This window comes from Orcinus orca, chromosome 9, assembly GCF_937001465.1.
Source record: "Orcinus orca chromosome 9, mOrcOrc1.1, whole genome shotgun sequence".
NCBI lineage: Eukaryota > Metazoa > Chordata > Mammalia > Artiodactyla > Delphinidae > Orcinus > Orcinus orca.
Window position 1 is genome coordinate 32,205,008 of NC_064567.1, and position 24,175 is coordinate 32,229,182.

Consider the following 24,175-nt stretch of genomic DNA (forward strand, 5'->3'; position numbering starts at 1 on the left):
AACAGTTCACGGCCGCCGCGAGTTCCTGGTCTTCCTTCCTTTCCGGTGATAAACGGCGGGGCTACAAGCCAGTTGCTGCTCAAGATGCTCCACCCGCGGGCTCAAGCCTGTCTCTCTTGGCCCTGCGGGGGCCCAGATCAGGAGCGATAGTCCCTTGACCTCCGCAAGGAGCAAAAGCTGAGCGCCAGGGCGGCAAGAGGCGCGACCGGTGCTGGGGCGCAGACCCTCGGCGGGCTCCTGCTGCCTCAGTTCCTCGCTGCATGATCTTTTGCGCTCTACAGCGCCGTGGAGGAGCTGGGTGTGCGTAAACACCGCATCTTCCCCAGACGTTTTGGCCGAGGACGCCTGGGTGAGGTCCGGAGGGTCAGGGACTTTCCCGTTTCCCCTCCCTTGGAGCTCTCTATATAAGCCCAGCACCGAGGAATCAAGGCCACAGGTCTTCACTTCCCTGAGGCCTGAACCCTCCCTCTCCAACCTTGCCCTGCTTAGCTCCAGATTTACGAGGGCTTGCTCTTCCTTTCGGTATTAGGAAGAGAAGCGGAGGGATGAGTTGAAAATCATCTCTGGATTCTTGCCTCCTGTACACAGCTGTATCCCTATCCTCGGCCCTCCTTTCCCCACATTGCCCGCTCGGGGACTTATGTTTGCCGGAGGGTAGCCTCGCCTATCCGGAGCGCTCGGTCCTGTGGCGGGGCACCCACTGATGCTCTTTGGCCCGGAGCTTCCCGAAAGGTGCCTGCCTCCGCGGGTGCTCGAGGCCACGCAGAGGTGCTTCTCCCTCCCCGCATCACCTCACCCACAGACCTCTCTTGCCATCATTTCACCCACCCTTATATAAAACCGCGCGACCCACCCCCCCGCCATCCTACCCGGCGCAGCGCCCCCTCCCTTGGCTGCGCCTGGGCGGGCGGGCGGGGAGCTGAAGGGACCGGGGCGCGCGGGAGGCGCGCAGAGCTCTCCGGCAGCCCGCGCTCGCCGCGCCTGGGGAATTGGCTGTGGGCGAGGCGGCCCCGGCTGGCCTTTATCGCTCGCCCCGCTGGTCGCTTGAAACTTTATCAGCGAGTCTCGCCACTCGCCGCAGACGCGAGCGGGGGGCGGGGGCGCGGCAAGGCGCCGGCGGCCGTGACGAGGCGCCCCCGGCGCTGAGCGCTTCTGCTCCGGGCACGCATGGCGCCCGCACACGGAGTCTGACCTGATGCGGACGCAAGGGGGTTAATATGAACGCCTGTCTCGGTGGAATCTGGCTCTGGCTCCCTCTGCTCTTGACCTGGCTCAGCCCTGAGGTCAGCTCTTCATGGTGGTAAGTGCACGCGCACGGGCGCCGGGGTATTTTGGGGATGGGAGTGGAGCCCGCAGGGGCCACATAGACGCTTCCCGGCGGCGCTTCCCCGCGGCCGCGGCAGTCACGGCTTCCGACCCGAACCCAAGCTGCTGCCCTCTCCTATTGCCCCTTCGATTCTCCTCGGAAGCTCATTCCAGCTTCGACAACTTCAACACCCCCCCGCGCCCCCCCATTCCCCCTCAACTGAGAGCTCGGATGTTCGGTGTATTTGGATCCAGCTGAGCGACAGCAAAATCGGGATCTTTGAGACAAGCGCTAGCCGGGTCTCTAGCTCTACTAGCACAGACGGGTGTGCGCGCGCGCGCTCGTGTATGTGTGTGTGTGTGTGTGTGTGTGTGTGTGTGTGTGTGTGTGGGTGGGTGCGTGGGTGAACTTACCTCCAAAACTACTATCATCCCCCCATGCTGCCCTCCCCCAAAAAAACCCTCAAGATAAAAACCGACGGGGCAATTCAGGCGGGCAAGAGTGGTAGAACCCGAAGCGTGTGATTTTGCCTTCTTTCCCGTCCTTCCACATTCCTAGTGCTTCACCCCAGTGGGGCGGAAGAACATTTGCTGCCTCCAGGTAGAGACTACCGCCTTAATGCGAAGCTCCAGAGGCCGGGAGCTCTAAGATGTCAGTTCGAAACCACAGTCACCCCAAAGAGTAAATTTGCTGCTGTCCTTTATACGTGGATCTTCGATTTATTCTGCATAGTGAAGGAACGTTGAAACGTAACAGGTCTTAGCATCCTTAAAAGTTCCAAAGGGAGAGGCTCTCCCCACCCAGAAACTCATCTCCATCTCCTTCATCTTGAGAAGAGATAGAGTTGAGAGCTCTTTAGCGTTCTTGCACCTAAAAACTTCCGAACTGATACTTAAAACACTGATTCTGAAAGACCTGTTATCTGTTATGATGTGCTGTTTTTTAAAAGAATCTGGCAAAAGTAAGGCGTCGCAGCCAAATGAGAGACTGGAGCAGGGAACTTTAGGAAGACACGCGCTCTTCAAAGGAGCAAAGCAAAGAAAGCATGGATGGGAAGAGGGGTTCAATTCCTTCCTAAGCCACTTTGAACAGAAAGGCGTTTAGCCTTGACATTACTGACACAGGATCAAAGACTGATTTATCAGAGTGACCGTTTTTCAATAAAATGACTATTTCTGTCTCCATGGGTGTATAAACATTATTTATTGCCCAGGCTTTTTGTCACATTGTCTCTCAGCTGTCACTTAAATATATTTTGGGGGAGTCACAGCTGTAATGATTTTATGATCATATAAAATAATGAAAATACAAGAAAAAGACATTCTCCTTGTTTGATCGCTTCAAAAGACACCTATGGCAGCTTGGGTTATATAAAAGGTACCTTTCTAAACATTTCACAACTAATAGAGAACATCTGGGTAGAGATGATGATGTAATTTTTTGTTAAAGTTTCTTCTCAAAAGTACTTTATGGAGCTATAACACTGTTTGATTCTTCCAAACATTTAGTGTCCTTAATAACAATAGAAAGATTTTTTTCTGAAGGTTCTCTATAAAAGCCAGAAAGAGCTGGAAAATGGAAATATTTAACAGATTCTTTAGTAGGAAAAGAAAGGCATGCCTGTGCAGAGAGGATAACATCAGATACTGGCAGGTGTTGATTAGACAGATACAGACAGTTCAAGACACTTAAACATTAGATCAAATAAATGGCAGTGAGGAGCTTCTAAAGGTCGGCTTCCTCCAAAGCCAAGTCCAGACACATTGTGTACTGAGATCAGAGTCTTCTTGGAAGAAGTCTTCCAAAAACATGTTGCCCCTTCCCGCCTCAACCCATTCCCCAACTGCAGACCTTGCCTCTCCCACCCTGCCCAGAGCATCATCTGGTGGCCTCGGCTTCACATCCAAGAAACAGTCAGCACTCCGTTTTGGGGTGGCTTCTACCAGACCACTCACCATGCCTGCTGTGCTGCTTCTCCAGTGAACTAAAGTTAAATAACCTTTGCCTTCTAATATCCCCCAAAGGATAGGAATTCATATTTGAAATGCTGCTTTGAACTCTTCCCTCTCCCGGGAAACACCACGTGAGGCCTCGCTGTTCTGTGCTCTCCCCCGTGTTGGTCCTTCCCAGGTACATGAGAGCTACAGGTGGCTCCTCCAGGGTGATGTGTGACAATGTGCCAGGCCTGGTGAGCCGCCAGCGGCAGCTGTGCCACCGACACCCGGACGTGATGCGTGCCATCGGCCTGGGCGTGGCCGAGTGGACGGCAGAGTGCCAGCACCAGTTCCGCCAGCACCGCTGGAACTGCAACACCCTGGACAGGGATCACAGCCTCTTCGGCAGGGTCCTGCTTCGAAGTAAGTCTCCCGCCTTCACGCAGCTCATGGGCTCTACCCTCATATACACACACCCTTATTTGGTCTTCAAAGTCCCTGCTCATCTTGTCTTGCATGCTATGCAGTCAGAAGCTTGTTCTTTTGGGTGCCATTTGTCCCGTTTTACAGACAAGGACTCGAGAAATCAAGAAACTTGTCTGTCTCAAGTTTGGGAGGAGGATGTAGTACCCCAGGCTGGTGTCTTTTTTATTCTTGGCTCTGTCCATCCACGTCAAGTCACAACCCTGCCTGTCCCTCCAGGTTCAGATTTTGTCTCTAGAAGAAAGGACGCAGCAGCCACAGAGCGCTTTTGACTTTTTAACTCTTCTTTCTGGGACTTGAAACTTCCAGAAGGAAATGAGCAGAAGATTGGGATAGAACGCCCAAATCTTTTATTGGCCATAGATGGTCATTATTACAATAACAAGTCAGTGTTATTAAGAAGCAGAGACAAATCTCTGCTCAACACCTCTGACCTCCCATTTGGCTACTCGGCTTTGGGTCACTCTGTTTCTAAATTAAGCATTTTTTTCAGTAAACTGTAAATTCTGTAAGGCAGGAACTCATCTGCTTTCCCTGCACCTTACTTGGTACCTTGTGTGTTGTAGGCATCACTCATTCATTGAATGGTTGAATGAATGGATGGATGAACTTGTAGTGAGTGCCTATTCTCCAGGTACATTTTAAGCAGAAGGATATTTATGGAGGGTAGGGGTGGGAACCATGAATACACAGAGGTAGACCTTGGATATATTGCAGGTTTGGTTCCAGATCACCACAATAAAGCAAGTCACACGAATTTTTTTGGTTTCCCAATGCATATAAAAGTTATGTTTATACTACGCTGTAGTCTATTAACTGTTGAAAAAACAATGTACATACCTTAATTTTAAAATACTTTATTGCTAAAAAATGGTAACCAGCATTTGACAATGCAGGTTGCCACAAAGCTTCAGTTTGTAAAAAACAATATCTGTGAAGCGCAATAAAGTGCAATAAAATGGGGTACGCCTGTGGTTTCTTCCTTTCTTTTTTTTAGAAAGCACATTGAACATTATCTAACTACGTAATAAACTTCTTAAAAGTTCTGAATGTGGAAAGTAGCTTACTAACTTGTACACAATCAGAGAAAATTCACTGAAAATCAGATCTTATTTTCAAAACATCCCCATCCCTTAACCTGGTCTTAGCAGCATTCTCCAAGAAGTAGCACATCCCATTTGCTACTGGGAAATCTTACTGAAAACACAACAGTTTATGTGCGAACCCCAGAAACAGGAAACTTTCCACTTGTTTTTGCCCACCTCCCCCTCCCAATCCTAAGAAAATCATTCGGGCTGTGCACTTGGTAATGCTTAACGGAGCGTGTTTCTATCAGGTAATCATCACAGCCCTAGGGTTTTATGAGGCCAAATGCATAACTGAATGTCTCTAAAATCCCCCAAGGGCGTAGTACTCTCACTCTTAGTGTACCCCTAAAGTTAATTTACTGTGATATTCTGCAATTTTATTCTCTGGTTTAAGACTATTCTTCCGCATTCCTTTTGGAGTTTTGATATGACATCACAACATTTTTGAAAGGATAATAATAAATTTCAGCTACGTGGAATTTTAAGACTTCACCTAGATTAACTCACCAGTGAATCAATTAAAGTGCTGGACCTTATCAAAGAGAGTTTGCAAATATCTGGCACAATAAATCTTTGCATATATTAGGTACAGGCTCTTGGTGTTAAAGATGTATCAGGATTTTTCCTTTTCAAAGGTCTCAACCATTTTCCAATGATTACAAATTAAGTGTACTTCTCATTTATAAAATGATCACCTATAGAGTCTGTCTATGAAAATCCATTAAGATGTCTCCATATTGAAAAAAAAAAAAAAACCTTTCCATAACAAGTCAAAGGAAGCAAGTTTGACACTGATTCTAGAGAGTGTATATGCCAAAGCTGGAGGTTCATTCAACTTAATCTTGGCAATGTTTGTTTCTTCAGAGCTGTAGAATGGCTGAGAGGGAAAAGGTTATAAATAGAGAAAGCAGAACAAGTTTGACTTAGGCTAAGCCTTCAGGTAAATTAGAGATTATAACTGTACTCCCTTCAGATTTCTTTCAGATGAAGCTGAACGCTTTGCCAAAGTACTCAAAACTTAAAACACTCATGCTACACAGTTTCTTTCCAATCTTCACAGAAGGCCAGATTTCTTCCTGGACATTTACGTAAACTCCTGTGACTGTCAGTGATGATTTTGTGTTGGTTATGGGAAGGCTGAATTTGGCCTAAGGTAGCTTATCCTGGAAATAATCACGAAATTCCAATGAAGCTATCCAAAGAGTTTTACAATTAATTGCTTGGAGGGAAATTCACATCTTAGAGTTGTAAAGAACTCCTCCTTCGGAAACCTAAATGTCCTCATAGATAAATAGGAAAGCCAAAGGGCAGTACCACATATAAGGAGAACATAAAAGTTACTAACATATCCTGTGGTCATAGAGAAATGGAGAACATCTGCCTCTTTTGCTTCAGAGACCAAGAGTAAGGCAGACCGATTTTTAGGAACTTTCGTAATTTGCTCATTCAAACGACTATCACCAGACACGGGCAGAGAAATGTAAAGACAGAACTAGTAAACTCAAAAATAATCCTGCAAGAATTTGCATATACTTTCAGAATTCTAGAATAAGCCTAAACAAAAAGGTGATTAGGTTTCATCCTTGTTAAAAAAAAAGGCAAGCATTTAAAAAAAAAAAGAGTTGAACAACGCATAACCTTCCAGAAAGCCTAGCTTCTAGTGTTCTGCCTTCCCAGCTGCCTGTCCCACCCTATACACTTAGTAAACATGGCCTGACTTATCTCAAACCAAAAATTAGAGAAACTTCAATAGTAACACATCAGGAAGTCTAAATATCACCATTTAGATTTGGATTTTGTTTCATATTGCAATGGCTTTAGAAAGAATCAGTTTTTCTAAGAAGAGGCCCGAGATCAAAATTTGTTTTGTTACAAAGCCAACTCTTGAAATGTGCTACTATTTTGCACATAGCATTTTAGTGATTCATCTAAGACACTTAACTGAAAACATCTTAAGGCCGTATCTACATGATATACCAAAACATCTGGAGGTAAAATGAAAAGATATTCCATGTGCTAATTTTTTATTTAAATAAATAAATAAATATCTAGCTATTTAGTAATGCGTTTGAATAATAAATGACAAATATTTAGAAAGGTGATGGCTTTGCTTTGGAAATTATTTCTGAAATGTAGCAGATTTTTAAGTGATTTTTTTTTTTTTTTCCTTCAGCCAACAAGTCAATGTAGTTGTTTGCAAGTTAGGCCGGGATGCATTCTGTGCCTAGACAATTTATTCCTCTACTAACCTTCAAAATACTGTCTGGTCACTGACATTCTATCATCTGCATCTTCCATAGCTTTCCTCTAAAAGATCACCTCATAAAGTTTCTCTTCTTTCTCCTTAAGAAATAAGACTAGTGCAAAATCTATTATGCATTCAGGAATTTTCCCCCATATGATATCTCTAAATGTGGGGACTGAACTCCAAATCCAAAACCAGGCTTTAGCAGATCAATGGGATGACTATGGACAAGGTATTTTCCTACATGGTAAAATGGGTAAACTAAAAATTTTATTTATCTGAAAGCCACTAGCAGAGATTAAGCCACATTTGCATCTGTTAGTCACCATCTTTTACAAAACATATCAATTCCTCTTAGAAAATCATCTGTGATCCTTATAACATAATCTGGAATTCTAAAACAGCTCCCACAACCGTCACATCTCTCTCTGGAGAGCACTACCTGCTACCTCTGGCAAATATTCATATAACTGATTTTACCTAACTTCGAGGCATGATTGATTCTTTTTTTTTGGATGGTTAGAGGTTTCGGGGAAGATATTTTTCGAAGGCTGAGGCAAGTGCCATTTAATATGGTATAGATACATTTTCCTGATTTTTAATAATGAGACTAGCAGAGCAGATATTGCAAGGGATGTATAATAAATTTTAGCACTGAATGACAAACGGAAACAAGCAGGGCTTTGACGCGAAAAGGTGGTTTGTTCTCCCAGCTGTGTGGTTCAAAAAGTCACACTCGTCTTGACATAGTGAATCACCAAATGGCTCTCCATTTGCTGCCTTGCACTGGCATTAGCTTGTTCGGCTTCTATTTTGATGGTGAATATATTTGCTGCAGCAACCATTAGTAAAAAGCCATGCTAATAACAGTGAAATACAGCTCCACTTGAAAAATGAGGTGCACACAGACCCTTAAGAGCCTTATATCTGTCACTATACCACAACACCGTGTTATGAGTTACTACAGATTATTAAAATAATTTAATGTTGTTATCGCACTGAAATATGTACCCTTCAGCCTGGAAGTGAACGTAGCCTGTGCTCTAATAAAGAACAATTCTAAGAAAGGACCCCAAAGGGTTCTTGCCCAGGTCTAATTATAGGCGGTAAATTTGTTTCCTTCCAGAAAAAAACCAAAGAAAAGCTTTTCGCTGTCTTTTCCCCAATACCAGTGATTAGTGCAGGTGTTCCAGAAGAAAGTAAATTCACCTTAATAGTTAGACGTCGTATGTAACTCAAGGATATTGCATAGTGCCTTCAATAATCCCGCCGTTACTTGTGAAAGCTGATGCCAAGCCGAAGCTCTCCAGGGTTAACCAGAGGTGCTGGTTACTGCTGTGAACTGTCTTCCCACCTCAACCCCTAGATTACTTCGAATTCAGCATCTCAGTAGCAATCATTTACACACATACAAGTGTCCTCAATAATGCCTGGAGGTCTGGAAGGTTTTTCCAGGGAGAGCTGTAGTAGCACGAATACCCAGAAATGTTACGGAATGATAGAATTGTAGAATTCAGACTGTATGCTGCAGAGGAGGAAACCAAGGTCTAGAGATGTCCTGCTCCTCTCTTCTGGGACATGTGGGATTCTAGGTTAAAGCAAGAACGTGTATGAGACTAATATGAAGCCAGGAACTGGGCAGGGCAGGCTTTTGCTGCATTTTCGTTTATACTCTATTTACTTTAAGGATAGTTGTCCTACAGTTATCCAAATTGATAGAAGCTTGTATTAAGTGCGACAATGCATATTCAAGAGCCAGCCTTGGCTCTAGGAAAGAATTCTTCGAGGATACTTTGTCTAGTGGCAAAGTATGTCAGAGGCAGAACAAGTATTAAACAGCCATCGTGTAAAAGTTACTCAGAACGAACAATGCCAGACTACTTTTAAGAAAAGCATTTTTGTTACAGGTAGCCGGGAATCTGCCTTTGTTTACGCCATCTCCTCAGCTGGAGTTGTATTTGCCATCACCAGGGCCTGTAGCCAAGGAGAATTAAAATCCTGTTCCTGTGACCCAAAGAAGAAGGGAACCGCCAAGGACAGCAAGGGCACTTTCGACTGGGGTGGCTGCAGTGATAACATTGACTATGGGATCAAGTTTGCCCGAGCCTTTGTGGACGCCAAGGAAAGGAAAGGAAAGGATGCCAGAGCCCTGATGAATCTTCACAACAACAGAGCCGGCAGGAAGGTATGGACTGCAACAGTGCTCGTTTTGTAGACTGCATGGCCTTATAAATCACTTAAGGCAAGCTTATCTTAAGCCTTCCTAGAGTGCTAAAATGCTATCATCACAACTTCCCACTGTCCCCCAGCCCAGAGCTGTTTGTTCTAAAGAATACCACCAGCTGGGTTGAAATATCCCCACCTGCCCTCTACCTTCCCTCCCACAGCTAGGCTCAAGGAGTCCACCCACTGCTTTTGGCATTGGGTACAGTCAGGTGCCTATGGTCTCTCTGGATACTGTGTCATCTAGTCAGAAGATAGCATCTGTGGTTGAGGATAGGGCTGCATCCCACATACCAGTAGGACACTGAATGCTTGTATCTAAGGGGTATCAAGTCCCAGAACATCTTCTCTCAAACTTATCATGAAAGCAACTCACCAGGCATGGCCTGTTGGCTTCTTCTAGATTCAGGGAAGCTCTTTTCAGAACCAGAAGCTGCTTTCACTCTTAAAAGCCCCACCTTGGGCTTTTATGGGGTTTCTGGTACTGGATGAGTAAGTGGACTAGGGGAAAACGTGCCCCAAAGAGGCACACTGGCCCCTTAACCTCTAGTCCTGACTGAGCTCTTGGGCTGTGGGTACCTAGTCAATATTCATTCCCTAACTCCCATTTGTTAGATGAGGAAAATAGACCCTCCTGTGCTCAAGGTCACATGGAGAATCAGAAGAAAAGCCAGGACTAGAATTCAGGTTTCAACTCCCAGCCCCGGGGTGGTTTGGCCTAGGATTAAACCATTTCAATGCCAGTGTTCAGATCCACTGATGAGCCATGTCTTTGGGCATGGTGGCTTGACCGGAATAACTAGAGAATCTGAATAGAGAGAGAATAGAGAATAGAGAATCTTGAACCAGAATAACTAGAGAATCTGCTGCACATTAGGCCTTTGTGTAAGAAGCATAAACTGGTTGGCTAATCAAACATTCAGTCAGTACCATTCTAAAATAATCTAACTGCCAATGAGAAGAGATAACTATAATTTGTCTTTTATCAACACAAAATAAATATGTGCTTGACATTAATATATAAAGAAAGATCAGCATAAAATTGAAAAGTCCCCAGGGGGGCTTTAATAGGAAAAAAGAATAGAAAAGAATGCAGATCTGTTTGGATGAAAACCCTTTTACTAGGCTCACAGAGGGAACAGATCTCATTTAAAGGAATTTGGAAGGAAAGAAGTCTTGCTTAGCACATGGAATAAGATGAGTGTGACCTGAGCAGTTTACAAATAGTACCTTTCTTGAACTTGGAAAATCAACATTCCTAATTTTCACAAATTTATGAACTTATAGTGACTACTGCCAAGAATATAGACTACGGTTGTGCAATCCTACAACTGTGGTAATTACTGTTTGTGCAATGGTTTAGATAAGGAAAAATTTACATTGACCTTTGTTTTGACATTGATACCATATGTATAGGTTATAAAGTGTGGTGTCTTTGATAGGAGAATGCTGCTTAATTATTCAAGCACAGTATATAGTTGGATCTCCCAGACTCTTTGTACGGATAAGAGCATATGGTCATACACTGCATCCAAAATAACGTTGACTCATCAAAATAAATGTTAATTTTGCTTAATAGATCATTAGATATTGAATGTTTCTACTCTTCAAGACAATAGATCTTAGCTATTATATTGTAGGCTCTGAATAAACATGATTTTTAACGTAAATTACATGATTCCTCACTGTGTAGAGGTGAACAGCTGTCAGGCCTCAGATATTCTCCTGCCTACTCTGCAAAACTTAGGAGGCTACTTTTGATTGGAATAAAAGTGCACACACTGACTTTTTAAAATGTGGCTTTAATTAATGGTGGGTGGGCAGACTTTTTCAAGGAGATGCATGATGTCAGTGAATATGAACTTTAATGAGAGTAAATGTATTGAGATAAACATGCGTCTCTAATTCTCTTCTTGCGGTCATTAGACCCCCAGTCTCTACTCCCCCTTCGTACCAGCAGAAGGTCTGTGGAATCAAAATGAGAACAGGCTGGGCTCGAGTCTGAAGGCAGCCCTTCCGAGCTACGCCTCCGACTGGCCTAGCTCTAGAAAACCCCAGCCTCCAAGGCCGAGAGCCACATCAGTTCATTTTATTTTTCTTCTTTGTGCTTTTCAGTATTTCCCAAATTGTCCACTACGAACATCTTCTACTTTTTAAAATGGGGGGATGGGGTGGGGTGGGGAGCAAGGGGCAGGACCAATACATTTGAAAAGAAAAGCCATATATTCCAAGATTGTTCTGCTTAGCCAACACTACACATCAGAATTCAACACTGCCATTCACAACAGGCCTTAACTTTCCCCTAATATTTGAGCAGTTTAATTCTTTTATTATAGCAGCTGGTTAGAGCACCCTCATGTGTCTCTGTACTGTAATATCATTTTAGATCTTCTATGCTGTTATATCACTTTATTTTAATCACAGCTTCAACAGAATTTGTAATGACGCTTCTTTCCTTCATGTTTTCTTGGAACTCATCTTAAGTCTAGTTTTCTGCCTCCAGATAGGACTGTTAATAAGTCTCGAAAAGATAAATCTACCTTGTTCAAAACAAACATTTTATTGAAAAAGACAGTCCATAGCTTCTCTTAGCAGTTCTTTTTAGATCTAAAGAAGCCATGTTATGAAAACTTCTAAATTATATTTTCAGATAGGTTAAGGTAAATTTCAGGTGAAAGTTACTTGGTTGATAGTCACCATTTGCTTCCTTTCAGGATCTTGAAAACAGCTTTAAATTAGTCCACTCTTTCTACATGAAATGATCACAACTTCTTTTACCTTTCCTAAAAGAATCTATCTCAAAATATTCCATGTACCCAATCAAATACTGCCCTTCAATCAAGACATTTCCATAATAAGAATAAGAGGAATTCCATAAAAATACTTTTCCCAAAAGTATTTCTTACCATAGTGAAGATGGAACAAGGGATGTGAAGCGAGACCTACCTTCGTTTCAACCCTGCAATACCAGTGGCTTAGATCGCTGAATTCAGGCTCTTTCAGATGTAAAGGGGGTTACGTAGTGCTATGGAAAGACAAGGGTAAAGTGAATAGCACAGAACCTGGCAAGTAGTAGGTGCTCAGTAAAAGCTAGTCCCCCCTTCCCCCTTTAGTGACGTGAAGGTTATCTGTAACTCAGGGTACAGAATCAGGCACAAATCCAGTTTGAACTAGTACGTAGGATTCAATCTGATCTCTCCACATACCCATAGACTCATCTTCGGTACAGTCTAACATACTAAGAAAAAATAGGCATACGGCATTAGCTTAATGTACAAAAGACCATCAAAATCCTTTGTAATTTGATCTTCTAAAAAACCCCTATTGGAATAAAAACAGTATTAGTATTTCTATTTTTCAGATGACGAAACTGGGCCTCAGAGGGATCAAGTGACTAACGCATAGGGTCATACAGTCGTGAAGTGCTGGGCTTGGGGGCTCAAACCCATTGCTTTCATCTTTTTGTCCTTATCTACCTTTCCATGTTGTCTCTGTTGAGAATTTCTGAGAAAGATAAACACACAGCATTTCTGTACTGAAAGAAACAAAACAAAAACAGCAGCAGCAGCAAGCAGTCCTTGGAAGGTAGTTTACTGGGGACACTTTTTTCCTCTTTGTGTGTGTCTTTAATTTTACAAGTTTCCTAAACTGAATATGTATTATTTCTTAATAAAAGGGAAAACCTTGTTTAAATACCAAAAACATAACTTCTAGTCACCATGAACATGCCCAAAGCTTATTTGGTGGATTTCCAAAATTTCAACTCAAGGCACTGCAAGCTCTAGAGCACTGTTCCTATGTGCTACTGGACTAAATTTGGGAAAAGCACTGTTTCTGGTACTGTCATATGTAGAAAAGAATAAGACAAAATCCTGACCACAAGAAACTTTTTTTTTTTTTTTTTTTTTTTTTTTTTGCGGTACGCAGGTCTCTCACTGTTGTGGCCTCTCCCGCTGCGGAGCACAGGCTCCAGATGCGCAGGCTCAGCGGCCATGGCTCACGGGCCTAGCCACTCCGCGGCATGTGGGATCTTCCGGGACCAGGGCACGAACCCGTGTCCCCTGCATCGGCAGGCGGACTCTCAACCACTGCGCCCCCAGGGAAGCCCAAGAAACTAAATTTTAATCAGGGAGACAAGTGAAATACAATTGCAAGGCAAGCTCTATGCTAGATGGTATAATAGAAAAATCACCCAAAGGGCCAGTTAGTTGAGGAGAGAAAGGTTGTGTCATAAAAGAGCTGGGTGTTGAAGCTGGAGATAAAGGTTTCCTATGGCTGAGATAGGGAAAATGCTTTCCAGGATGAAGGGACTCCAGACAAAGAAAGATATGAGAGTAGAAAGAACATCAAAGTTGAAGAATGACAAGGGTACTAGGGTAGAGCTCATGACTGAGAATTAATAGGGGCTGAGGCTGCAAATTTGAGTCTTGGCCAGATCTGGAGAGCCTCAAATGCCATGCTGAGATATTTGGGTGCTGCTGTGAAGCAATGGGAAGGTATTGAACAATGCAGGAGATGTTAAATACTTAAGTCCCAGTTTTATGTACTGTTAATTTCTCTAGAGTCCACTTTAAAAGAATGACAGATTTCAAAGTTCAAATCTTCTGTAATAGGTTTGAATGAATGACTTTAAAAAATAGACTCACTAGGAAACTTATGAGAAATTTCTACCTCCCTGAATTTTATTTTCAGCCTTACCTATACATATAAGGACTGATACAGACAGTAAGCTTCCTGATGGATAGTAATAAAAAATTAGCATATGGCAACTGTGTTGCTATTTATATTTTTAACATAGTGTTTACATTGTTATTGGCTCATTAGGGGTTCTTAGCTATTGACATCATGTTGACGGAGGCAACATGGAGGCTCAGGCTCTGGACACTGGTTCTAATACTTGAGCATGACCTTGGACAAGTTACCTAACAAGGATTGCTACAGAAAATAAAATATATACACATAAGCACCAGGTTTTAAGCAAGCCTAGGAGGTAGGTATCATTACTATCCATATTTTCCATATGAAGAGACTAAAGTCTATATAATAGGGTGGCCGGAATTAGGAAACAAGTTGAATTTATTTCCTAGCTGAAATTCAAACTTAACTTAGCCTCCTGTATTTTATATTTATATATATTTAGATATCCTGTATTTTTTTTTTTTTTTTTTTTTGCACGGTACGCGGGCCTCTCACTGTTGTGGCCTCTCCCGCTGCGGAGCACAGGCTCCGGACGCGCAGGCTCAGCGGCCACGGCTCACGGGCCCAGCCGCTCCGCGGCATGTGGGATCTTCCCAGACCGGGGCACGAACCTGTGTCCCCTACATCGGCAGGCGGACTCTCAACCACTGCGCCACCAGGGAAGCCCATCCTGTATTTTATATGTGAGAAGTTAGGAGGGCAAAGGATCCAGAGTTTCTAGTTCTGTGCTCTGCCCAATCCAGCACCCCTCAAGGTCAGTGCTGTGGAGCGCCGGGCCTGCCCCTGAGCTCGGCCCACTGAGGCGCCAGCACAAAGCAGATACTTCCAAGTTCTGACTACAGGAAATACCTCCGAAGTCAACACAAATGGACATTGTACAAGATGTAAGCATAGCCTTACAGGCAAGTAAATCTTGGGCCTAATAAAGACTTCCAAGAATAGACCCTATGATGCCATTTAAGATAAATAATACATAATGGGTCTGAACCAAGGGAACTGGGTGTGATGAAAAAGAAATCACTCTCGAAAAGTAAGGAATATCAACAGAAAAGAAAGTGATAAAACTGAACTGAATTACAGAGCCAGACTGCTTTAACCTCCTGTATATCCTCATCTTCCTTTCAATAATGTTGAGCATCTTTTCGAAGCACAACTTTCACTTAGTACAGATTTATGTTCTGACTGGCCTTCTCTGTTCATAAAATTAAACACATTCTGAAAAATTAGATCAGTTCTGCCAGCCTCACCTCTCTCTTGTTGGACCCAAAGATAGAATGTTTTTGATACTGTCAATCTTTTACCATGTATGAATCAAAAACTAACCAGAATTAAAGTCCCAAAGCAGAGAAAACTGTTAACAAAATTGTTACAGTTCCAGGTAAAGTTCTATTATTCATAGAAAATGTTTTTTTAGACTGGCCTCATTAGTCAATAAAAATTATTATATATATGGTTAGTCAACAGTAATGTTCTTGAATTCCACAAATAAGTTCCACACCTTATATTTCCTAGTTAAGCCCACCCACACTGTTTTTAAACAATAACAGTGCTCAAGAAATCACAATGTCTTATTTAAGTTAATAAATGATTGCATAAGCAAATCAACGGCACAGTTTGCTAATAAATATTCCTTATTTTCCTAGTTCCAGAGCATGTATGTTTGAAAGATATGTTGGTCTGGTTTTCAGTAACTCTTATTAGAGATGTGGACCTGTCAAAGGGATTTAATTGTTAATAAATGTACTTGGCTTTAAGCCAGCATCTGAAAATTAAATAATGTGTTTTTAATGTGTGTTTCCCTCAGGAAAACTGATATAGGACCAGAAATATGGTAGTTGCTTTGTGGCATACACCCAACTAAAAAGTGAAGTACTAACACTTCTTCAAATGCTCAAGTTAAACTAAACACTTTAGTTGAAACATAGCATATAAAGACCTAAAATAAATTCTAAGCAGGATTTCTAAAGCAAGGTCAATAGTTAAGTTTGCATAGATTTCACATGGTATAAGGTGGATTGCCCTTTTTCTGATAGGGAGAGAATCAGTATAGCAGGACACAGGGGTCATAAACTTAGCAAAATGCAGGTACTTACAAAAAAAATTCTCATGATCTGCAAAGAAGTCTTATAAAGACACCCTGGCATTGCTTGGGCTCCGTCTCCAAAAAGCCTGAGTTAAGAGACTAAAATTTCACTCTCCTTGGGAGAAGTTTGTCTTATTAAAACTGTCAAAATAATTCTTTGTGGACTAATTTGATGTGCAAACACTAAATGTAAAAACTTTTGTAGGACCCATCCACTGAAACCAGAGACCATGAACCCCCCAGGAGGTCATGAGAAAGGCTGGCAGAGTGATTTAAGGTGTCAATCTGGTGTCAGACAGGCTTGGGGTACATCCTGCCTCAGCCACATTGCCTGTGAGACTTAGGGCAACGTCCTCAGGGTCTAGGTATCTCAATATCCTCATCTGTAAAACGGGGATGAAAATAGTACATGCCTTATATGCTTGTGTGGATTAAATAAAAGTGCTCAAATCAAGTGCTCAGCATGGCTTAACATATGGTAAGATCCTAATGAATGCTATGCCCTGTTATTATGCTCTGAGCTTTAGTTGGGATAAATATAAAATAGAATTGTTCTAGCTTGCACAATGCATGTATTTCCTTCTTCCATGCCCCCCCCTTTTTTAAAAAACAGTCAGACTTTTGTTTCTGTGGTATAGAATATTAATATTTATAAGTTTCTTAAATTCTAAGAGTAGAAAATAGCCTCTGCAGACCTGAAGGCTTAAAGTGCTCAAAATCAAAGATTTAAGGGCCATCAAAAATTGACTAAGATTTTAGCACTGACAGAACGATGAGCTTACTGAAGATTTTTCATTGAGAAAAGTTATATATTAAACTAAAAATGGTTTCTATGAGGCTAAATGCCAAAAGAGTACTCCTGTCCTTAGCAGTCACATTTATTCATCTTTTTAAAAGTAGTGGACTTCCCTGGTGGTGCAGTGGTTAAGAATCCGTCTGCCAATGCAGGGAACCCGGGTTCAACCCCTGGTCTGGGAAGATCCAACATGCCGCGGAGCAACTAAGCCCGCGTGCCACAACTACTGAGCCTACACTCTAGAGCCCGTGCTCCACAAGAGAAGCCACTGCAATGAGAAGCCCGCATATACTGCAAGGAAGAGTAGCTCTCTCTCGCCACAACTAGAGAAAGCCTGTGAGCAGCAACAAAGACCCAACACCGCCAAAAATAAATAATTTAAAAAATAAAAAAATAAAAGTAGTCATGTCAAATGAGCAAAGGTTTAGTGATGAGATGCCACAGAGTAAACACTGGTGGGATTAAGCAAATAGTGAGGGGAAGTGGTTGATGAGGAATTGCGCTGGGCGCCTGGGGGATATAAAAAGCCAGGAGGGCTGTGAGAATTTACAAAGAGGGGCCTAAGAAGTAGGTTGAAAATGAAATCTTGACAGCAGTCTGCATCAAGAATCAAAGAAGGAAGTGGTACCAGAGACCCTTTAGAAAAGATTCGAGACAAAGTGGGAAACGGGACCTAAATGTGTCATGGACTGAGGCCTGTTTCTGGAAGAAGCTTTCAGCATCACACACTGGAGAGAGACAGCAAGTCACTGTAATCGATTCTTCTTCGAGTTCTTTCTGTTATAAAAACAATACTCACACAAACAAAAGTAACAAACTGAGCAGTGCAGAAGTGTGTTTCATAAAATGAGAACATTTCCTCCCCTCACAATCCTTGTCTCCTTCCAGAACATTTCAAAGTGCAATCAGACTCAAGGCTGTGGACAGAACATATACAATTTCACCTCTTCCTTCCTCCCTCAGACCTCATTAAAATTATAGTAATGGAATAAAAGTGGCTTAAATCAACAATAAAGAGAATAGTCAAAGAAATGAGAGAACTCAACAAATTTCTGGAAAGTGGAAAGGGAATGAAGAAATCGTAACATAAAGCAGGATGGAGAAGCCTCAGCCTAGAAGAATAAAAGCAGATGAGGCGCGGGGGAAAACAAAAGCAGATGAGGAATGTGGAAACTAAGATACCCGGAGAAAATTTCAGTTACAAATGAGCACTGGAGAGAAGCATAGGGCTGAAAATTGGGATTAACTGAAAAACCCATTGGTGGCATAAAGAACCCCATCCCCTCCCCTTCACCCCCAAGCAGAACTCCTGGAAGTCTAGTGTCGAACCTTCTAGGCTTTCTGCAGTTAGAGCCTCCGGAACAGCCAGTGTCCTACCTACTCACTAGAAAGCAAACCTCTGGTCCACAAGCCCCACCATATAACCAGAGCACCTAAATACTTTGTTATGACTTCACTCTTAAATATGAAGAGACTGTCCAAGAATTACCATATATTCGATTAAATTCAGAAGCATAAAAGAAAGCAAACAAACAAAAAAGCAGTAAGTCAGACAGGGGTGAGAAGAAAATTTTTAAAAGCCAAGAAGATCCAAGCAGATATTAACATCCATGAACAACAAGAATGGATGCTTTGAAAAAGTGACAATTAGAGAACAAGAGAGAACTTGGAAGAGAAAGCCAAAGAAATCTCCCAGAAAGTAAAACAAAAAGCCCAAAGGACACATGGAGAACCATAAACATCACCTCTCTTTCCCACTTGAGTTTGAAACCAACTAAAAAATGAACAAGGGAGGTAGACAGAAGGAGTCACAGCATCTGTTGCAGGACTGAAAAGAAGGCTGCACTGGAGGGTGCAGTTTTGAAGCTTCAACTCCACCGGGAGCTGGGCAGACTTACTCACCCCATCCCAGGCTGCACACCGGGGCCCTGCAGGGAGCCCCTTGCTGAAGGGCAGGAGCTGATCATAACTCATCTGCTCCACAGGCTGGCAGATGCCCAAAGAGAAGGAACCCAGGCGTACAAGCCCTGCTCCTTCTTCTAAACTCACCAGTTGGATAAGTCAGTTGTCCTACCCTGGGGAGAAATGAGTAAGGGGATGGAGAGAGCCAAGAGTGTTAGTCTAATGGAATTTATTCCTCAAGAAGCCAGGAAGAAAGTATTAAAACTATAAAAGAGAAAATATGAGACATGGAGGATTGAGTCAGAAGGTTCAGCAACTTGACTAATTAGAATGTCATAAAGAGACTAAAAGTGTGTGTGGGGGGGTGGAATATTAAGAGAAAATTCTCAGTGCTGAAGTTTCTAGATCGAAAGGGCCCACTGAGGGCTGAGCAGGACTAATTTTTTAAAAATCCTAAATATATCATTGTGATATCTCAGAACACCAAGGATAAGGGAAGGTTTCTAGAACCTTCCATGTGGGGGGTGGGGGTGGGAAAGTGAAATGAAAACAATAATCAGTTGCCAGAGAATCAGCCAGACATCAGACTTCCCATCTGTAACACTAGAGGCCAAAGCCTGTGGAGCAATAACTTCAGTTTTGAGGGAAAATTATTTTCAACCCAGAATTTTATAACCAGCCAAACTATTAGCCAAGTGTGAAGGCTGAATAAAGACATCTTAACACACAACATTCAGAAAATGCATCGCCCATGTGCCTTGAAGGAGTTACTCAAGAAGGGGCTGCAGCGAAGAGAAGGAATGAACCAAAAAAAGAGAAAACATGGCATCTGGCAGAGCAGAGTGTCCACCTAGGAGGGCATGATCCCAGCTGTGTCCAGATGGGACTTAAGAAGATGCAGGACCATGGAACCCGCAGGAAACGAGGGGAAGTAATGGAACAGGTGGAATGAGCCTGAGAGTGGAAGACATTAGGTTACAGTAAACACACTTGGTAGCAAGTAAAGTGAGAAAAAGCCAAACTTCACTCCAGCAACATTCTTCTTCAGCACAGAGGCAATGCTATTGGATCAGAGATTATAAAATGCAGTCCTTGGTTATGCAGTTAACTGTTTGACATCCATCTTTACTGTTCTGAGTTTTTAGATTCAACATCTAGACATACCATGAGAGACTCAACTATTGTTACAGAACTTTAATGCTCTCGTCTTTGTCACCACAAAAGGACAAGCCTCGTACTTAATGAATGAATGAATGAATGAATAAAATCAATGTCATGAAAGACAAAGAAAGGCTGAGGAGCTGTTCCAGACTATAAGAGACATGATAACTAAAAGCAACATGTGATCCTGGGCTGGATCCTGGACCAGAGAAAACAATAGCTCTTAGAAGAAGGAGGAGGAGAGGAAGGATGAGAATGAGGAGGAGCGAGCTGCGGGGGGGGGGGGGAGCAGACATTATTGGGACAACTGGCAAAAGTTGAAGAAGGTATGTAGATTATAGTATTGTACCAAAGATGTTAAATTTCCTTATTTTGATAATAGTATTGTGGTATTTCAGGGTTAAGAGATGCCATGTCTACAATTTACTCTCAAACATAAGAAATTTATGTATCTAGACTATTTTCTCTCTGTGTGTGTGTGTGTGTATGTGTGTGTGTGTGTGTGTGTGTGTGTGTGGAAAATGACAAACCAAATAGGACAAAATATTTAGTAATTGGCAAATCTGAGTGAAGAGTTCATTGTACTATTCTTGCAACATTTCTGTAAGTTTGAAATCATTTCAAAACAAAAAGTAAAAACAGCAAAATCTATTAGTAATCCTAAAAAAAAAGAAAGAAAAGGACAGGCCCTGCTGACAGAGACTGGGAAGAAGGGGAGGAGGAAGGAAGGGCTACAAATATCCTCATCTCCTAAGAAAAAGCACCAGTAACTTTTGGAACTAGAAGAGGGGTAAGGGTGCTCCTTGAAGTCGGAGAGCTCATCAGAACCAACCGTTACAGAACCATGTTGGGAGCTGGGTGAGGGAAATTAGGTGTGAATTAAGTTCTCACTCCCCACAAGAAGAAGTCTATCAGGAACTATCTAATGTTGACCCATACGTAAACAGAGTGACTGGCAGAGCTGCCGGACTCAGCTGCGCCAACCGTGCGTGGCGCCCCTCTCCAGAGGGCTCCATTCACTGCACTGTCACTGTAGATTTGTTTATTAGTTATGAAGAGAATTTTCTGGTGGATGTCCGTATAGTATCTGGAGGATGGGATGTCTTTCTGTTTCTCACAAAGCTGGCGGTCAGCTAGCACAGAACTGGTCGTATAGACATTTGGGGAACCACCATAAGGGCAGAATACATTAAAACTGACCGCTCTGGGGTTGTGCCGTGCAGACCGGGAGGAGAGATAAGAGGAGAGGGTACAGCACAGGGCTATTGCTTTTCACTGTCTTTTCTGAACTATTTGATTTTTTCAAATCATGCGCAACAGTTCTTTAATTTTAAAATTTGAAAGTAATAATTAAAAACAAACACAAAAAAGCCCCAGACTGGCAGCGCCTGGGATGTATGTCTCCAGGTACCAGCGCCCCCACCCCCTCCGCCCCGACCCCTTCGTTCGCTCATTTCCTTTAAGGTGCAAATAAAAGGTCTGCAGCCGCTTCTTCAGCGGCCTGCGGGAGAAGCCCACCATTCCCTCAGCCAGCGCCTCCCGAGACCCCGGGGGAGCGTCCCTCCGGGCAGGACCCTCCACTGCAGCCTGTCTCTCTGAGAGCGCTTGGCTTTTACTCCACTGGTCGCCATCTTTCGTACCCTCCAAAGCAGCACTAGCGCAAACTGCTGCTTGTGGGAAATTTTCCCTAGAGGTCAGAACATTTTGAAGATACAGGGTAGGACACAACTTCTAATTCAGTCATGAGATATCCCAGTTCCTAGGACCTAAGTTCTAAGACCGACCCCTCCACGAGAATTTCTCACCTGCTCCGGCCCTCCGTGGGCCCCGGACTCTGGCCTTGGTGCGCGGCCTCCTTTCCTCCTCCGCTGCTTTCCCAGGTGTGGACTTGATTCTCAGCCTGGCTGCGTATTAGAAGCACCTGAGACCGGAAGTACCGTCAAGGCTGGGCCCCACCCCCAGGGCAGGTTCTGGTATATTCAGCTCCGGGAGAGGCCAGGGTCTCTGTGACCGAAAGGGTCCCCAGGTGATTTTAATGTGTATCCAAGAGGAGAACCACTGCTCTGCTCTCTCTAGGTGCCAGAGAACAATCCCCAAATTCCTGGGTTTTTTTTTGTTTTTTTAACTCTTTCCAGATCAAGCAGCCTCTCAAACGGCAGCCAGATTATAAATGAACATTCTTTCCCTTCCTTCTTCTCTGTGTATGCACACATACGCAGGCCTTTAAAAAGTGGATCAGGGCTTCCCTGGTGGCGCAGTGGTTGAGAGTCCGCCTGCCGATGCAGGGGACGCGGGTTCGTGCCCCAGTCCGGGAAGATCCCACGTGCCGCGGAGCGGCTGGGCCCGTGAGCCATGGCCGCTGAGCCTGCGCGTCCGGAGCCTGTGCTCCGCAACGGGGGAGGCCGCAACAGTGAGAGGCACGCGTACCGCAAAAAAAAAACCCCAAAAAAGTGGATCATACCACGTATACTGTTCTGCATTTTGCTTTTCATCTGACACCCTTTTATATTGTAAGAATGATCTACATCATTAATCAAAGACCACATCGTATTCCTTTATTAAGCACATACCATAATTTGCTTAACCCTTGTCCTGTTGATGTCATTTGGTTTTTTCCTAATATTTTGCTCTTGCTAATTATGCTGCAGTGAATATCCATGTGGGTATGCATCCTTCAAAACTTGTGCAGATATTTCCAGAGTGCAATCGCAAGGTCAGCGGATACCGTACATTCTCACCAACAGTTTGTTATAGCATCTCCTTTCCATACTCTTACCAACACCAAATATTATCAAATTATCAATCTTTTCACTATTTGCAAACCTGCTAGGCAAAGAAAAAAAGGTGTTACATTGCTTCAGTTTGCATTTCTCTGATTACTAGTGAAGTTGAACATCTTTTTGTCTCTTTGTTGGTACTTTGTATTTCTCCTGTGAATGGCCTGTTTCATAGATTTTCGATGACAATTAGTTTGGAAGATGCAATGTAATTCCTCCCCATATCTCTCTCTACTTCTTTTCTGCCCCATTATAATAGGTCTCTAATATTATTCATTTCATTCTTGATTTATTCAAAAGGATAGAGGGAAGCAGAGTATGCACAATTCAAAAGTTGAGAAAAACACAGTGCAATTTATATGAAGATTTTAAATGTGTTTTTAGAAAGAGCATGGATCTGGGAGTGAGACATATCTGATTCACATCCTAGTCTGCCTCTGTCTAGCTGGGTGACTCTGGGGAATTTTACTTTCCTCACTGATCCCGGGTTTCGTGGGAAAACTAATCCGCTTTGCCTAATCATGGTAATTAAGTAAGATAATGGGCGGAGCCTGGCACACAGTGCAGTACTCACTGTGTGGTGCGTATTATTATAACGTTCTTACAACATTTGAATATTGGAATTCTTCCAGACTAGGCAAACTTATCGTGAGCTTCTCCATCCCATTTCTTACTCTTACCTCAACTACTGTCTAAGTCAGGCCGCCTAGCCTTAGGTCCCTTCCCTCTGCCTCGCTGATGGAGTGGAGTATTGCCCTCTTCAAGGTTAAGGGTTTGAATTTCAAGTCTGCAAACCTGGGACATAGAAGAGGTGGAGGTAGCACCCAGCTGTGATTGAGCACTTCTTGGACTGTGTGTTAGGAATGGGGCCTGGAGATGCAAGCAAACCCAGTACCAGAGAAGGTGTCTCACTTTCCCCCTTGGTTAATTTTCAAGCCCGTGATTAATCCACAATCAAGAACTGACCTAGAGTCTGTCGTACAGAGTGAAGTAAGTCAGAAAGAGAAAAACAAATACCATATGCTAACACATATATATGGAATCTAAAACAAACAAACAAAATGGTTCTGAAGAACCTAGGGGCAGGACAGGAATAAAGACACAGACGTAGAGAATGGACTTGAGGACACGGGGAGGGGGAAGGGGAAGCTGGGACGACGTGAGAGAGTGGCAGGGACATATATACACTACCAGATGTAAAATAGATAGCTAGTGGGAAGTAGCTGTATGGCACAGGGAGATCAGTTCAGTGTTTTGTGACCACCTAGAGGGGTGGGAGAGGGAGGGTGGGAGGGAGACGCAAGAGGGAGGGGATATGGGGATATATGTATACATATAACTGATTCACTTTGTTATAAAGCAGAAACTAACACACCATTGTAAAGCAATTATACTCCAATAAAGATGTTAAAAAAAAACAAAAAAAGAACTGACCATGGTTCCAGTGGAAATACTTTCGCTTATAAGTAACAGACCCCG

General features: G+C 43.1%; 1 protein-coding gene across 1 annotated transcript in view; it reads left to right on the plus strand.

The window, feature by feature from the left end:
- Positions 1-885: 885 nt before the first annotated feature.
- The window catches only part of WNT2 (Wnt family member 2), a 48,888-nt gene continuing 25,598 nt past the window's right edge, over positions 886-24,175 (plus strand). Inside the window, exons 1-3 of the mRNA XM_004269852.3 lie at positions 886-1,300; positions 3,437-3,663; positions 8,964-9,241. Coding sequence (XP_004269900.1) covers positions 1,218-1,300; positions 3,437-3,663; positions 8,964-9,241 — 588 coding nt within the window. The 5' untranslated portion in view covers positions 886-1,217. The remainder of the gene's footprint in view (positions 1,301-3,436; positions 3,664-8,963; positions 9,242-24,175) is intronic.